The following is a 17,697-nucleotide window of genomic DNA, read 5'->3' as shown; positions in this document are numbered from 1 at the left end:
GAATACATATATATTTAGTTATTTAGAAAATAGTGTGTGAACTGTGTGTGTTCACTCAGTTGTGTCCAACTCTTTGCCACGCCATGGACAATAGCCCACCAGGCTCTTTAGTCCATGGGATTTCCCAGGCAAGAATACTGGAGTGGGAAGTCATTCCCTTCTCCAGGGGCTCTTCCCGACCCAGGGATCAAACTTGGGTCTCCTACATTGCAGGCAGATTCTTCACCATCTGAGCCACAAGGGAAGCCCCTAAATATAGTGTAGATTTTTCCAAAAAGATCTATTTAGAAAGATAAACAGTTTCCCTCCAAAGCTGAGGACACAGTAGGAGAAACCAATGACATAATCTGTCAGATCATTTCCTTTTCCTATTACAGAATTGGCTCAAATATTAACTCTGAAAAGATTTATGTGTCTTGATGAATTTCTTAGGACTCTTGTTGAACTGTTCCTCTTTTAACTGGTGATTGAGACTGTGACTTTTATTAATATCAGATAAGAGAAGCATGGGAAAATATATTAACTTATTCCCTAAGCATAAAGATAGTCATGGAATATTTAGGGTCATCTGTTACATTTATTATTTTACAGTTTGAATATTGTAGCAGCTAATAGATTAACTGGCTGAAATTCATGCTCAACCTATTCATCCCAAAGAATTTAGAATCAAAGTGGTATCTAGTTATACAGACAAATCTGTGTGAGTCGTCAACTAGATTAAGAGGAGAAAATGAACTTTCTACTTACTCCACTTGACCTTATCTGCTGTCTCATTTGTAAAGCATGGAAGCTGAGGAATAGCTCATATCTGGAAAGAACTATGAGCCGATCATGAAAGATGGATGAGGGCTGTAGAGATATTAACGTGATGGAGTGAAGAATTCCACTGAGATGTCCTTATCCATTTAGTGTCAACCCTGTCCTGCAAAGCAAATGTTCCCTACTTAGTCATGCCAGAAGTCAAGCACTGGAGCCTGAAGAGGGAAGCCAACAGCAGACTCTGTTCCAGGAACTGTGTTAATATCTTAAAAGAATCATCTTATGTAAATCTCTCGACACTCTGAATGTCCCTGATTGGCCCCTTCCTCTTTGCTGATTTTCATGGGTGGCTGTACCTTCTGATCACCTGGAGATCTGTTGTAACTCCAGATGACTCAGTCTACACCCCAACACAATTAATTAGAAACTCTGAGGGTGAGACCACGGGGGAAGTATCTTTAAAGTCTCCCAGGTGATGACTGTGAGTAGCCAAGATTGACAAGGACTGCTCTCAGGCATCTGCTGGACTCTGGTCTTCACCAGAGGATGTGGCTCCCTGTACCCCTCTGGACAGTGACTGTTTGTGCTCCTGCCTAGAGCTGAGAGGTGCCCAACTTCTCTTCCCAAACCTTTCCCCCTCTCTTCTCCATAAAAGCCCACAGCTGTGACTATCTGATCATCTAACTATCCAACCTACTACCCCTCTTTGTTGCCATCATGATCTACCCACCACTGTCACTTCCCCTTAGAAGATTTTAATCCCAGGAGTCTGAAGCCTTGCTAGAATCTGCCTGGAAGAATGTGGTCATCATTAAATTAGAGTGTTTTGCCATTTCCTCTTCAACAAACATTAAAGAAATGGTGGCAAATTGTTAACAACTGGTAAATTTGCATGCTAAGTCACTTCAGTCATATCCGACTCTTTGCAAAACCATGGACTGTAGTCTTCCAGGCTCCTTTGTCCATGGGATTCTCCAGGCAAGAATACTGGAGTGACTTGCCATATTCTCCTCCTGAGGATCTTCCAACCCAGGAGTCAAGCCCACATCTCTTATGTCTCCTGCATTGCCAGGCAGGTTCTTTACCACTAGTGCCACCCAGGAAGCCCCCCTGTAAATCTGGATAAGGTAAAATAAATATCCGTGCAGAGGGAAATAGCAACCCACTCCAATATTCTTGCCTGGATGATTCCATGGACAGAGGAACCTGGCGAGCTACAGTCCACGAGATCGCAAGAGTTGGACATCACTGAGCAACTAACACACACAAAATAAACATAGAAATTCTTCTTACTGTATTCTTTCAAAATAAGAAGCTACCCAAGAAAAGATAACTCAATTTCCATATAATTTGAAACAAAATAACATTTATCACACTTGGATTACTAAATAACATGAGTTAAAAAGGCAGTCATAAAGAAACCTAAGAAATACATAGAACTAAATGCAAGTAAAACTACACAGACAAATATGTTGAAAAGGGAAAAGCAGTCCTGATGAGGAAATGTAGACAGAGCTCTTTGAAATAAATGCATCAGAAAACAAGCAACCTGATTCATGTCAATGTATGGCAAAAACCACTACAATATTGTAAAGTAATTAGCCTCCAACTAATAAAAATAAATGGAAAATAAAAGAAAGAAAGAAAACAAGCAACCTTATCAGCAAGCCAATTTTTTTTCATTCTGGTTCTCCTACTGCTTGGCTCTCGATGCAGGGGCAGCCATCAGGTGCCCCCAGTTTCTGGTTGAAGGATAGATAAAGGAGCCCCAGCAAGGCAGAAGTTACCAGGCAGCCACAGAAAGAAAGAAGTCCAGGAGAGCAATGCCATAAAGCTGTTTATAAATCCTAGGTTCACCTTTGAGCTGCACGTGGAAGGATGTGATCCTGAACTAATGATTGCCGCCCAGGTCCTACGCTGGCCAATGCATGAGAAGACTTGTGATAGATCCGAATAGCATCCAAATATACCAAGCAAGGGGGCTTCCCTGGTGGCTCAGATGGTAAAGGATCTGCCTGCAATGTGGGTAGACCCAGAGTCTATCCCTGGGTCCGGAAGAGCCCCTGGAGTATGAAATGGCAACCCACTCCTGTATTCTTGCCTAGAAGATTCCATGGACAGACGAGTCTGGCAGGCCACAGTCCAAGGGGTCTCAAAGAGTCAGACACTGACTGAGCACACATTACCCAGCAAGCACCCTCTGAACGTGTGTTAAAAACTGACCAGAACTTAACCTAGCTTATTGTCTACCAAAATTTAAAGAAAAAGAAATCAACATTTTTCCATAGGATTTCACATGGCCCAGAGTCTTGTAACATAGTATTTAAAATGCCTAAGACACAATTCAAAATTACTGTGTATGAAAAGACCCAGGAAATCTCAATTCACTTCTAAAAAGACAGTCAACAGAAAGTAACAGTGAGATGACAGAGATGCTGGAATTAAGTAACAAAGACTTAGAGGCAGCTTTATTAAAATTCTCCAACAAACAATTAGGAACACTCTTAAATACAAAACTAGAAAGTCTCAGAAAAGAAAGACAAAGAAAAAAAATGTATATTTTAGACTGAAATAGACAGATGAAAAATCTCACTGAGTGGGCTAACTAGCAGATTGGAGATGAAAAAGGGGCAAATCAGTTAACTTGATAGAGCAATAGAAATTATTCAATCTGAACAAGAGGGAAACAAATGTTTTTAAAAATGAGAAGTCTTACAATCCTAAGAGAAAAAAAATTTTTAATCCAATGTCTATGTCATTAGAATCTCAGAAGAGGAGAAAGAATGTGATACTGGAAAAAAAAATGTGAAGAAATAATGGCCAAAAAGTTCTCCCAGTTACAGAAATTTATAAACCTACAGATTCAAGAAGCTCAGTAAATCCCAAATCAGATAATCTTAATAAAATGCATCCCCAGAAATATCATAATTAAAATGCTGAAAACTAAAGGAAAAAATCTTGAAGGTAACCAGAGAAAAAGAATTACCTACACAGAAAACCTTTTTGTTTTGAAATAATAATATACATGCAGAAGTTATAAAAAATATAAAGTGTTCCTATAAACCCTTCACCCAGCTTCCTCTAATGTTAACCCAAGAGAACCAAGAGAGCATCCTCTGGATGACCAGCTTCAAGAGGAGGAAGACAAAGGCTGTCTAGGTGTGAAGGTCTACCCAGGGTAGACCAGATTCCCCACCAAGTTCAAGCCTACAGGGGAAGGATCCTTTCATTCAGCCAACTCCATCTTCTTTTTAACATCAAAAACGTTTTTTATTGGGGTACAGCCAATTAACAATGTTGTGGTAGTTTCAGGTGAACCGTGAAGGGACTCAGTCATACATATACAAGAACCCATCCTCCCCCAAACTCCCCTCCCATCCAGGCTGCCACATAACATTGAGCAGAGTTTCTTGTGCTATACAATAGGTCCTTGTTGATTATCCATTTTGAATATCGCAGCGTGGACATGACCTTCCCAAAGTCCCTAACTATCCCTTCCCCCCAGCAACCATAAGTTTGTTTTCTAAGTCTGTGAGTCTCTTTCTGTTTTGTAAGTAAGTTCATTTGTATCATTTCTTTTTAGATTCCAAATATAAGGGATGTCATATGATATTTCTCCTTCTCCATCTGACTTACTTTACTCAGTATGACATTCTCTAGATCCATCCATGTTGCTGTAAATGGCATTGCTTCATTCTTTTAAAAGGCTGAGTAATATTCCATTGTATACATGTAGCACATCTTCTTTATCCATTCCTCTGTTGATGGACATTTAGGTTGCTTCTGTGTCTTGGTTATTGTAAACAGTGCTTCAGTGAACACTGGGGTGCATGTGTCTTTTTGAGCCATGATTTTCTCTGGATATATGCCCAGGAGTGAGACTGCAGGGTCATTTGGTGGCAGCCAACCCATCTTTGTGCAACAGTTTTTCCCCATTGGCAAAGCAAAGCTTGTCCTTATGCTCCTTACCTTGGAAGATGTTCGGAACTTTTTTGATTCACCCCTCCCACCTGAAAGGTTGCTGTTAGCTTAGGTTCTCTCTTCAGAGGTCAGGTATGACAGAGAAGTTCCAAGGGGCACTTCCTGAGGATACCCTGTTCTTCTCTTCCTCTCGAAAATGAGAATAAACCTCCCTAGAAATTCATTCCACCGAGGGAATTCCCTGGCCCAGCACAGCCAAAATGGGCAGCAAGAAATGTCCATAGCAAGGGCTCAGTTAAATCTTGTATCTACAAAGCTGGAAAACAAGAGTGAAGTATCTTGTAAGCAGACCCATCTTCCAATAAGCATATTTCTGAAGATACAGAACTATATAGCAAGGTGCCTTTCCCCTCTTTCTACTGAAGAAAACTTTTTTTGTCCCTTACTTTTATTGCTGTTAATTAAGAGATTATACAGTGGTTCAAGTGGAAGCCTGATATAATTAGAATTCTTAGAATAATGTTTTATAACTGTAGAGTGTTTAAATGTGAATCTTATCAATTAATTGCTTCCATTTTATTCTATTTCTAGGTAGTATAATTCAGGTATTTTTGTTCTTAACAAGACCACTGAAATCATCCAGAAACACAGCAATAATTTTTGATCTTTCTTCTAAAATGAGTTTGAGCTTTTTCTCTTTTGGTTTCATTGCTATCATTTAAGTGTTTATACAGTAACTCCAGTGAAAACCTCATAGGAACATAATTCTTAGGATAATGTTCTATAAATGTGTATTCTGTAAATGTGAATCTCATCAGTAGTTAGCTTTATTTTTATTTGATTTCCAGATAGTGTATAGTATTTCCATTGTTGCTATCTATTAATAACAAATTTCTTATCTTGATCCAGAAATAGAGCAGTGTTTTGTATCTCTGCTAATTCAGCATTTTCACTCATTTCATTTCAAAGCTGTTAAGTCCTCATATAGTCATTCAAATGGAAGTTTGATCAGAATCTTTTCTTAGGATAGTGTGATGAATGTATTTCATTCGAAAGTAAAATTTCATGAGGGAATTATTAACTTTTATTTCTAGATAAAGAAAGATAGGATTTCAGTTGCTGGTGTCAGAAAATCATTTCCCACAACCTGAATTATGAGAAAAGTTTTACATGAGCAGTCACACCATTGGAGGTATTTGAAATTCAAAGTCTACATCTGCTTTCCATAGCCTGCATTTACCCTAGTTATACGATTAACATATTTACCCAAGTGAATGTTAGCTTACCCTCTGATGGCGCTCACTGTGCATAGTATAAAATCCACAGCCCTCACTGCGGACGGCAAAGCCCCGGCTCTGCTGAGCTCCACTCTCCCACTGACCTGTCTCACGCCCACTGAGCTTTGGTCACTGTCCTCCCCTAGAGCCTCAACCCACCAAGTCTCTTCCATCTTTTCCTTCATGCTATTCCCTGTCTGCCTGAAATGCTGGCCCCCAACCCCAAAGATGCCTGTCTCCCCTCACTCTTCTGGTCTCAAATATCCATCTTCGAAGAAGCTTTCACTGAGTTCGCAACCAGACTGAGTTCCTCTGTTTCATGACATCCTGAGCTTTGCACCTTTTTAATAGTAGCATTATCAGCATGTGCAGTTATAAAATTACTCATGTGATCCTGTTTGAATGTGTGTTTCCATACCTCCGCATCATCCGGGATTAGGTCTGCTTCCGATGCATGTACCGTGTGCAGTGTTTTCCGAGCAGCAGGGGGAGAGTGCTCCTGGTACTTGGCGGGACACTTTTCCTTGTGCAGGTGTTTTACGTTTGGCTGCAATGACCAAGTATAAAACACAGCCTTCCGGCACCTAAGGAAGCAAGCGTTTCTTTCTCACTCATGAGTTTGTGGATGAGCTGTCGCCTGCCTGGGCTTGGCAGGGTTTGGGTTTCAGGTCAGCTTCCTTCTCTGAGGCCTGCTTGTCATTTGAGGGCCCAGGCAAAAGAAACAGTGGCAACCTAGGCCCAGTCCTCACAGACGACCACACAAACCTAGGCGGGAGAGGGGAACACAAGCCGCTTCTCAAAGCCTCTGCTCAGAACATATGGCGCCCACTTTTCTGCACATCTTCCACTGATCAGAGGGCCCAAGGTCAGTGTAACAGAGAATCAACTCCATGCAAATGATCTAACATCACCCATGTCCCTCTGGGGCCGTTCCAAAGCCATTCTAGGCCTTGGCACCCCAGACTCCTGCCTTACAATTACTTTTTTTTAGATTTTTATTTATTTTCGGATATACTGGGTCTTCGTTGTGGCGTCCAGGCTTCTCACTGTGGTGGCGTCTCTTGGTCAGAGCCCAGGATCCAGAATGCAGGCTTTGCATGGGTTCAGAATGTGTGGGTTCAGTGGCTGCAGCTCCCAGGCGCTAGACACAGGTTCAGTAGTTGTGGCACAGCGCTTAGTTGCCTTCCCAGCCCAGAGATCAAAACCATGTCCCCTGCATTGGCAGGCAGATTCTTAACTAAACCACCAGGGAGGTCCTGGCCTTACAAGCAGGTTCCAGTTAGGAGGCAGCCATGAGCACCCTAGGGGGAGGAACAGTGTGTTCCCAGCATGGTTGTTGGCTTGAGAGTCCCACAGAGTGACAGCATTCGGAGCAGGAGAGGCAGAAGACTTCCTTCAAGGGCCTCAGATCTGTGAGTTTCAGAAAGGTCCTGAGCCCACATCAACCCCACAGCATGTCCTTGTAACTCCCTACAGTACTGCGTGAGTCATCACCTACCTGTCAGCCCGTATTTATGGAGGGCCTAAGGGATGCTGGGAGGCCCGAGGTAAGGTTGCTGTGCTAAGGCGAGGTGCCAGGTGTGGGTCAGACACTTCCTTTGTAGCTTCCCCTCCTCCCTCCTCCAGCCCACAGAATTTCCTCTTTCGTTTACACTCATCCCATGATTCCCATGCAGTAAGGGATAGTCGGTCAGAGCCCAGGCGATGAGTGCAAAAAAGCAAATGAAAAAGCAGAATGATTAACGCAAAATTAAGATGTCAAGGATCTGTCACTTGAGAACTGCATTCTGCTGCTCAAGAACTCTTCTGAGCCATTTTAATTGGATCAGATTAGTCAAATCCTGAAAGACTTTACCTAGCCATATGCCAAGAGACAGTCTTTACATAGTAGATAGGTAATCAATATATGCAGAATGAGTGTATAAAGCTATGCAATTAAGTGGTATGGAGGGAGTGGTTGCATCAGATGAACCCTAACTAAGAGAGCTATGCCCACACATTGCTAAATGAAATGACAGCTTTATTGCTTGATAACATAATCCTATGATATACTGCTTTTGTTATCCCCCTATAAAACCACAGACAGGATTGAAATGTAACCTTAAAAGCTATGGGAAACCCCAAGGACAGAGGAGCCTGGTGGGCTACAGTCTGGGGTTGCAAAGGAGTCAGACACCACTTAGTGACTAAAGAAACACATAATCTGGCCCAGCGTGGCATCAGAGGGGATGTGGGCTGCCTAGGGATCTAGTGTGGACCTGACCCCTGGTGGTTCTGGTTCTGTTCTTGCCATTGAAACCCACTATCCAGACAGACTTGGCAGGTCACTTAACACCATGGCGCTAGTATTTGAGCTAATCACCTAATTGAGCATTATTCCATTTAATCCTCACAATTTCCTGCTCGTATCAGAGAACAAGAAGTAAGGTTTAGGGAAGCTAGATCATATACCCAATATTTGAGCTGAGTATGTCTGACTTTAGAACTGGTCTATTCTACCTCTCTTCATTCAACAGACCCACTAACCCTCAGGCTTTTGTGAACATCAAAAAGGATGTGTATGAAAAGCACCTTTGGAAACACTGAAACCGACATCAATTAGTACAACAAATCACCTCAGGACGAACAGAATTTCTTTGGAATTAAACACAATCATAATATAATTTCTTCAAGGTGTATGATGGACCCGTTACAAGCATTAATTTTTGTTAATTATCGCACAAGCCCACATTTTTAGATGTGAATTACGAATGTTTTGGCGAAACACTGTTAAAACAAGTGTGATAAAGCTGCACAAGCGACACGAGGGAGCCGCGGCAGCGTCCAGCTTCCTGTGCATAGATGAGCAGAAAACGGGGGAGCGGGAGGGACTCCCCAGCACCGTCACCGCAAGGGAGGGGAGGCAATGATGCTCCCACAGCTCAGGAGTCGTTACTCTGCTCAACAGGGATGTAGAAACGGCGCTGAGTTATCAGAGTTCTCCGAGCGAGCTGCAAAAGAAGCCTCACCCAGGGGCTCCACCGCCAGGGATGGGCTATTCGGCCTCCAGCCCTGAGACGTTTCCTTGCGAGTTTCCGGGGAGATGCGGGAGCGTGGGCGCGTCCCTGACTGGCTCCCGAGCTTTGGGTGTGTGTGTGTATGAGATCCCTTTCCTCTCTGGGACTGGGATCGCCCCTTACAGTCCAAATGAAAAGATAGCACCTTTGCATCTCTTCTACAAACGCTTACTGAGCGCCTATAACTCGCCCATAGACAAAATGCGGCGGCGATACCCGCTAAGACCCAACGCCCGCGAGCGCGCGTCTCGCTGTCTCCGGCGAGCGCGGAAGGCAGGGTGCCCTGAACGCCCGTCCGGGACTCGCGGGCGAGCCCCGCAGCCGCGGCGCCCGCCCTGCGCGCGCCCGAGGGCGGCACTGCCCACGCACATGCACACGCACGGGAGCGCCGGGCTCCCGCGTCCCCGGTGCCGCGCCGGCGCCGGCGCCGGGCGCGGGCGGGAGCTCGGGCGTCCGAGCGGGAGGCGGGAGCGGCAGGCGGGGCGGGTGCCCGCGAGCGGCGCTCGTGCATTCGCTCCTCCGCTCCTAAGCCCCGCCCCGGCCCCGCCCACCCCCTTCTCCCGCGCGCGGGCTCCGCGCGCCCCAACCCGCGCGCGTGCGCGCGCGTGCGCAGGCCAGGGCCCTCCGGGGGCGGCCCCGTAGACTCCAACGAAAACGTCGCAAGGTCCCGGATTAACCCTTTCCCCGCTCGCCCATTTAGAGGCCCGGTCGGGTTCCGTGCCTGCGCAAGCCGGCGGCGCGCCTTCCCCCTGGCCCGCACCGCGCATGCACGGGAAGGGGGGGGTGCCGGTGGGGGTGTTCGCGGCCGGCTAGACATTCTGTGCCCGTGCAGGAGGAGGGCTGCTACCATCAGGGACGTGCACGATTTCCCCCCCACCCCGCCCCCTCCCCAAACTCCAAAAAAAAAAAAAAATCCAAAACACACTGCCACCCACCGTGCCCCCGCGCCCCGCGTCCATCCCGTCCCCGGCCTGCGTGCAGCGAGCGCGGGGAGCCCACGGCGAGTGTCTGTGGCTGTGCCAGGCTGCAGGTAAGCGCGGGCCGGGGGTGCGGAAGGGGCCCGGGCCGGCCGCGAGGCGGGCGCGGGGGCGGCGGGCGCGGCGGGGCTGCCCGGAAGAAGCGCGTTCTCGCCGCGCTCTGGGGCACCCGTCAGCTCCAGGAGGTGCGGGCGGCCCCGGTGGCGCGGCTCGAGCGGGGCCGGGCGTGGGGCTGGGGCGCTCCGGGGGCCGCGCAGGCCGACGAGCGGGCTCGGGCAGCGGCCAGGCGGCGACAGTGGCGGCCCCGCGCGCGCGCTCGCCGAGCCTCGGCGGCGGAGTTTATGGCCGCCCCCGCTCGCACCGCCGCAGTGCACCGCGATGGGGGTGGGGACGGCCCGGAGCCCGGCGCCGAGCGCGGCCCGCCGGGCGCCGCCCCTCCGCGCCGCGGGCCCCGCCGCGCCGCCCCCCAGCAGCCCGCGGAGGAGGGGGCCGGGACCCCCGCGCTCGCACTCCCGGGAGCGCCCGCGGAGCTCGGGAAGCCGGCCGCGCGCCGCCCCCGCCCCCGGCCGCGGGAGGGCGGGGGAGGGCCCGGCGCGAGCCGGCCGGGGAGTGCGCGGGGCGCGAGCTCCGGGCTCGCGGGCGGAGCGGGGCGCGGCGCGGCGCGGCGCGGGGCTGCGGAGCCCGGCCGCACGCCCGCTCCCGATCTCCGCCGCCGGGGCCGCCGTGGGTCCTCCCTCTCGCGCTAGGAGCCGCGGCCCTAGCCCGCGCCGAAGAGCCCGATTCTAAAAGGGAAAACGGCTGGTGCTCCGCCCGGCTTCCCGGGCCGGAGCTTTTGTTCGGGAAGGAATGCCAGCCGCTGGATCCCGTTCCCCACCTCCCGGGCCGAGCGGGATGGGAGCGAGGCTCGGAGAGGTTTCGGAGGCGGCCCGGGTCCTGCGCTCGGTTCCCTGCTCCCTCCCCGTCCAGAAGCGGCGAGCTCTCGACCGGGAAGTGGTGCCGCCGCCATTGTCGCGGCGGCCCCGGGGTCGGGGAGGCGGCCGGCTGGTCGCCGCGGCTTCTGTAGGTTCACCTTAGCGGGGCCCCACGCGCCGGCGCTTTGGAGAAACGACATGCAGGGGCAGCTTCGTCCAGGAGGTGTGGTTGGGACGGCATCTTGCCCTCCACCTGTAGGGATACTGGCAACGGGGATCTTCCCTTTTGACTCACCTGAACTTAGCAATGGGAACATCTCAACAGAGGGGGGAAAATGGAGATCTGGAGAGAGAGTGGGGCCAAATAACACATAGGCTTAAAAAAAAAAAAATCCAAGTATGTTGCCATGGGTACTGTACGCCTCTCCTGTGCCAGGTCCATGCACCTTTATCCCACAAGCTCCAGAGAGACGGCTACAGGCTGGGGTGCACCCGTAGAAATTATTCTGTCCAGTCCTCGCACTTGGCAAATAAGAAAACAGCCTGCCACTTTAGGCAGCTTAATGATGTTTTTGCTTTTCTGTAAACGGTTTTCAGGACTCTGGTTCTGCCACACTCAAGTTTGTGTGATCACGGTTCGGTAGAGAAGGCTTGATGTTTTTCAGGATGTTGGTCTGCAAAATGGAGTTTAAACTGGAAATAATCTAGAATCCTTTGAGCTTCCCTGTAGGGATAGAGGCAGACACACCTGGAGTTCTCTAATGCAAGCTCAAGACCAGTGATTTAAGTAACTGTACTACATCATACAGAAGAGTGGATAGAAGTAAACAGCTACTGTTCTCTCTCCCCCACTGTTAACTGTTGAGTATATGTACTTTTCTTAACTTTGTCTATATATGTCGATGTAAAAAATATATAGTCTATGTTTATATAAGCCAAGCAGAAAAAAATGTGGAAGGCTGTGAATCCAGCAGGAAATGGTAGGGGCAACGAGGTACTTACCAGCTTTTACTCTATCTGTGCAGCAATCAAAATCCTTGCAAATACAGACGGAGGCTTTGTTGGGGGAATCCCTTAGTGGTTCCCCAGCCCCTCCTTCCCATTCCCGTCTCACACCCCCTCCAGGCTGCTAGTGCTCCAGCCCTTACCTTTTCTCCTTCATATCTGTTCAGAGCTGAACCCGACGCTGCCAGCCACCCTCCTCTTTGTTCCCAACCTGAAAATGGGTACAGGTGCCAGTGACAGGACAAAAAAGGAAAGTTTCTTTTTAAAAATCAATTTTTGAGAACATTCTTGTTTACAACTGGGGATAGGGAAAGAGCCAACTTTACTCTTGTATGTCCTTTTCTCTTGTAGGACTGGCGTGCCCCTGATCAGAGTTATTCTGATCCGAAGATTTTGGTGTTTAAAGCATTAAGATAATAGCCTGAGTTGTTCATGGTAACTATGACTTTGCATATTAAGTCTTTAGAATATTATTGGTGTCAGCTTTAAAATGTCTCTCAGTTATGTATTAGCATTCTTTAGGGGACTAGGTATTTTCCTCATACTTATGCTTGGTCGAATAAAAGAAAAGCAAGGTTTTTGAAAAGAAACACACAGGATACATTATTTTAAAAATGATCACTTCTTTAACACGTGGCAGATGTCTTCCCTGCCAGTTCTACATATCATTTGCTCATAAAACCCCCGCCGCACTTGTCACGTGCATCCAGTTCTGATGACACTTTGATCGGATGACAGATAGACTGGCATCCAAGGGGAATGAAGCTGCTTGTCACTGTCTTCCCAAATGTCATCTGATTCTCTGAGGGTCCTATTAAACTCTGCCCCTTGTTCAGAAGTAGCTCAACACTGGTGTGAAAAAACTAGAGGACAACACTGAATGGAGTGTTCTGGAAATGATTTCCCTTTCTGGGTCTGCAGGAGTGATCTGTCTCTTCCGTCAAGGAAACAGAACCTTGAGAGCTGCTAGTTATTTTACTGAATCTTCCTCGGCATGAGATTAGACATAGCAGACGGCACTGCCTTGAAGCTGAGTTGTCATTATTACCTCTAGTTATCAGGAAGCACTGGTTTTGCAACTAGAGTGCCTGGATTTGCTAGAGCTAGAGCCCTGATGGTCCACTAAATAGCTAGAATATTGGGCAGGTTCCTCAATTCATCCATAAAGTAGGGTAATAATGCCTATCTCTCAAGGTCCTTTGATCACTGCCTTTGTGAAGACATGAAAAGTGCATAGCACAATGCCAGGCACGTATTGCGCGCTCAGTAGGAGTTGTTATTATGAGTAAGCATACGCTGAGTACAGTGAAGATAAGTAGAAGGAACAGTGTGGAAATCTCTAAATTTGGATCTGTCTTTTCTCCTCCTGTTCTTGAACCCCCTCCTGACAGTGACGTTTCTGAAATTGTTAGGAACCAGAAAGTGGTCAGAAAATGAAAATCTCCCTGAAATTCTTATAAAAGTACTGTTCATAATTACCAAAATTCTTTTTCTTTGTAAACATTTTCTTGTAGGAGTTTTTCATCAGTATGTCTGAAACCATTAAATATAATGACGATGATCATAAAACTCTGTTTCTGAAAACACTCAACGAGCAACGCTTGGAAGGAGAATTTTGCGACATCGCGATTGTGGTCGAGGATGTGAAGTTCAGAGCGCACAGGTGTGTCCTCGCTGCCTGCAGCACCTACTTTAAAAAGCTTTTCAAGAAACTTGAGGTAGATAGTTCCTCAGTAATAGAAATAGATTTCCTCCGTTCTGATATATTTGAAGAGGTCCTGAATTACATGTACACGGCAAAGATCTCCGTGAAAAAAGAAGATGTTAACTTAATGATGTCATCCGGTCAGATTCTCGGCATCCGATTCCTGGATAAACTCTGCTCTCAGAAGCGGGACGTGTCCAGCCCGGACGAAAACAACGGTCAGTCGAAAAGCAAGTACTGCCTGAAGATCAACCGCCCCATTGGGGATGCTGCCGACCCCCAGGATGACGACGTGGAGGAAATCGGAGACCAGGACGACAGCCCCTCGGATGACACGGTAGAAGGCACCCCCCCGAGTCAGGAGGACGGCAAATCGCCCACCACGACGCTCAGGGTGCAGGAGGCCATCCTGAAAGAGCTGGGCAGCGAGGAGGTGCGGAAGGTCAATTGCTACGGCCAGGAGGTGGAGTCCATGGAGACCCCCGAGTCCAAGGACCTGGGGTCCCAGACCCCTCAGGCCTTAACCTTTAACGACGGGATGAGCGAAGTGAAGGATGAGCAGACCCCGGGCTGGACCACGGCGGCCAGCGACATGAAGTTCGAGTACCTGTTGTACGGGCACCATCGGGAGCAGATCGCCTGCCAGGCGTGCGGGAAGACGTTTTCGGACGAGGGTCGGCTGAGGAAGCACGAGAAGCTGCACACGGCCGACCGGCCCTTCGTGTGCGAGATGTGCACCAAGGGCTTCACCACGCAGGCGCATCTGAAGGAGCACCTGAAGATCCACACGGGCTACAAGCCCTACAGCTGCGAGGTGTGCGGCAAGTCGTTCATCCGCGCCCCGGACTTGAAGAAGCATGAGCGGGTGCACAGCAACGAGCGGCCCTTCGCCTGCCACATGTGCGACAAGGCCTTCAAGCACAAGTCCCACCTCAAGGACCACGAGCGCCGTCACCGCGGCGAGAAGCCCTTCGTGTGCGGCTCCTGCACCAAGGCCTTCGCCAAGGCGTCCGACCTGAAGCGGCACGAGAACAACATGCACAGCGAACGCAAGCAGGTCACCCCCAGCGCCATGCAGAGCGAGACGGAGCAGCTGCAGGCGGCGGCCATGGCCGCGGAGGCCGAGCAGCAGCTGGAGACCATCGCCTGCAGCTAGAGGCGGGGGGCCGGGATGCTCAGCACCCTTTATCCGCATCCCGCATCCCGACCCATGAACGCCAGCCTCCACGTTTCGGTGAAAACTTACCGAGAACTTGTACTCGCTGGACATAAGGCAGTGCTTGGTTGGGTGTTCTGAAAACTTTGCAAGGAAATAACCGTTCCTTGGTTCTGACCAAACTGTTTCACTGTCCCTTCTGGTGTCTTGTATTAATGTTGCCAGTGAGCACCCGGCCCCCGCCGCGCCCCCCCCTCCCCTTTTTTTTTATGATTTCTGATTTTAATTTGAGAACTCCTGGGCCCAGTTCAGAAGTGAGAGACTTTGTCCCTTTTTAAAAGTCCCCCTCTCCGCCTGCTGCGCCAGGGAGTGCACCGCACAGAGTGATAATTGAGTGGATTGATTTCCTGACCATCACCATTCTGTGTGACTTACGGGTCACGGCGACATTTTTAAGAACTTTAGTAAAAGTACTTCGTGTAGACGCAGGAAATACGGGTGGGTGGTTGACCAAGAACCCTGCGTGCACAGATAGGAAAACAAGTTCTGGAAATGCAAAATGGTGTCAGATTTATATATTTGGTTTGTTAATTTTCTATCACTGTTTTTCATGGTTTTTGTGGACAAATAATGGTTGCTTTGCTGAAGTGTTTCTTCATCCTTTTTGATTGCCTGTACCCGCCCCTGAAGATGTCACATGACCAGAAGGCATGTGGGTGGTTTGAGGGCTGAGTTTTTTTTACTCTCATTTGGGGTATTGCTACTCTGCAGCTGATGGGGTTTGTGGGCTGGATGAGTGGTGACAGGATTAGAAAAGGGAGTGTAGGAACCTGGCTCTCAGAGACAAGGTTTGTACATTTGCAACAAGTCCAAGATTTCCTAGATCAAAATAATTCCTGATTTTGAAATTGGGTTTTTGTTTAGGATCAAAATTAGGGCAAGAACAGGTATACTTCTTTGGATACGTTTGTGTAACTTAAAGAGTGTCATCAAGCTTTTGGGCTCTCGGTAGCACGTGATTATCCATAAAGAAGATGCAGTGTCCTTCCTGAAATCATTATGTTTAAAATCTTTTACATATGTAAATAGTACAGAAGCATTGGTCTTACATATCTCAAGTACAAATAGACAGCTGCACTTTTTTTGCACATTGGGTTAACGATATCTCCCATCAGCAACAAACATCAGTCTGTTTTCAACCAGTATTAAAGATTGTCAGACCAAATGTTTATGTTCTTGAAGTATATTTCATCACGGGTTACAGTTTTAAGTGGAAGATGATTGCCTTCTCATAGCCGTAAACTGAATTATGAGTGCTGTTCCAATTCTGGTGTACGAAATTTCTTTTAAAACATTTCTTTAGGAATACATTGAAATACCAACAATAGTTTGAATTATGTTCTGTAATAATTAGTTCTTTTAGAATGTACCATTTTCAAAAGTCAATTTTTAAAATTTATTTTTGGTTGCTAGGATTTTTTTTTTCTTAAGATACATTAAAGTAATTTCATTTTCTAGCTCGTTGCATTAACACCTGTAATTATTATTATTGTGAGAGAAAGTTTATTTTTTGTATATGTTATGCCCATAATTGTAGGATGAAGATGTTACCTTTTTAAGAATCTTATTTATTGGTAAATGTTTTAGTTTAAAACTAATTTAATTTCTTTTCCTAAATGTTGTTTATGTTCTCCTGAAAGCAGTCCTGTCACTGTGTTTATATGCTCTTCATAGAAGGGGAACTGATTGCCGTTCGTAGACTGTTTTAACCAAAGCAAAGGAAAAGTAATTTAACATCTTGTGGATGGCTACTTCAGCAAATCATACCTGGGGCCTTTGTTTTTGTATATAAAAGAAAATATACTTCTGTCATTCCTGTTTTCGTTTTTTCCTAGCAGCCTGTCACACACCCAGGTTTCTACCCAAGTGCATTTTCTATACTATCTTCATCTTGGTTATACAGAGTTGCAAGTTCCCCATGTGGCATTAACCTTCACTGAAACCACATAATCACAATGGTATCCCCAAAAGAAAGGTTTTTCAGCACTTTATTTGCATCGTGTAAATATGTGTCACTGGTCCTATTTTGCATGAGAAATATAATTGTGTTGTAATTTCCACCGCCGGTGCTGGGTTCATCTGTGTTTAGGGTGCATGTTTTTGTTGTGTTCTGGGCAGCGAGGTTGTGACCTGGCAGCTCTCCTGCCTCCTGGTCCTGAAGCCTGCCTCTCTCCCACCTCGCTGGCTATAGTGTCCCGGGGACGATGAAACCCTCGTGTCCAGCAGTTCTGGGGTGCCTCCCTTCACAGCGAGTTAACATGCTTACACCGAATCTGCCTTGTGAGAAGGAAGGAAATGCCAGTGTCAACATTACTACTTTGTTTTTCCACAGATTAGAATGAAAATATAATATTTTTTAAAGATATATTTTAATCCTTTGAAGTGCTCATGCTCGCTTTGCTACCCCACCAGGCTCCTCTATCCATGGGATTTCCCAGGCAAGAATACTGGGTGGGTTGCCATTGCCTCCTCCAGGGGATCTTCCCCACCCAGGGATCGAACATGCATCTCCTTTGTCTTCTGCATTGCAGGTGGACTATTTACCAGCTAAGGCATCAAGGAAGCCCTTTGAAGTTCTAACAATATCATTAAAGGATCACTTTTTATTTATTTTTAAAGCCCACGAAGCATCCAAGTGTCTGCCTGGTTCTAGCCTGGCAACTCAGAATTGGAGCCGCATTCGGGGTACATGCCTGGTGGTTTTTCTGATGGCCCCTAGCATTGGGTGGGTATGCTGCTGCCTTACAGCAGTATCAGACATCATTTAATTTAAAAAAATGCTGTTTGTCGTTTTGGTTGCCCTCTGAGGTTTGGTGCCTTTTAGCAAGGTGTAAAATGGGACTGGCTAGACTGAGAGCTTGGGACACCAT

At 47.4% G+C, this 17,697-nt stretch overlaps 2 protein-coding genes across 3 annotated transcripts; one reads left to right on the top strand and one right to left on the bottom strand.

The window, feature by feature from the left end:
• Positions 1 to 4,523: 4,523 nt before the first annotated feature.
• Positions 4,524 to 9,863, bottom strand: LOC122425501 (splicing factor, arginine/serine-rich 19-like). The gene is made up of 2 exons (XM_043443943.1): positions 6,376 to 9,863; positions 4,524 to 4,996 (listed from the first exon to the last, which is right to left on the bottom strand). Exon 1 carries the CDS (start codon positions 9,861 to 9,863, stop codon positions 8,898 to 8,900), a length of 966 nt encoding a protein of 321 aa, XP_043299878.1. The 3' UTR covers positions 4,524 to 4,996; positions 6,376 to 8,897.
• On the top strand, positions 9,811 to 16,885 carry ZBTB14 (zinc finger and BTB domain containing 14). 2 transcript variants are annotated; one of them, XM_043443941.1, is made up of 3 exons: positions 9,811 to 10,043; positions 12,258 to 12,341; positions 13,421 to 16,885. In XM_043443941.1, the coding sequence occupies exons 2-3, from the start codon at positions 12,339 to 12,341 to the stop codon at positions 14,765 to 14,767; spliced, it is 1,350 nt and encodes a 449-aa protein (XP_043299876.1). In that variant the 5' UTR covers positions 9,811 to 10,043; positions 12,258 to 12,338; the 3' UTR covers positions 14,768 to 16,885. The 2 variants fall into 2 exon arrangements, with proteins under 2 accessions (XP_043299876.1, XP_043299877.1); XM_043443942.1 differs by lacking the exon at positions 9,811 to 10,043 and adding an exon at positions 11,059 to 12,156.
• Positions 16,886 to 17,697: the final 812 nt, after the last annotated feature.

This window comes from Cervus canadensis, chromosome 23 (genome assembly GCF_019320065.1).
Source record: "Cervus canadensis isolate Bull #8, Minnesota chromosome 23, ASM1932006v1, whole genome shotgun sequence".
Taxonomy (NCBI): domain Eukaryota; kingdom Metazoa; phylum Chordata; class Mammalia; order Artiodactyla; family Cervidae; genus Cervus; species Cervus canadensis.
This window is presented reverse-complemented; position numbering and strand designations above follow the sequence as displayed.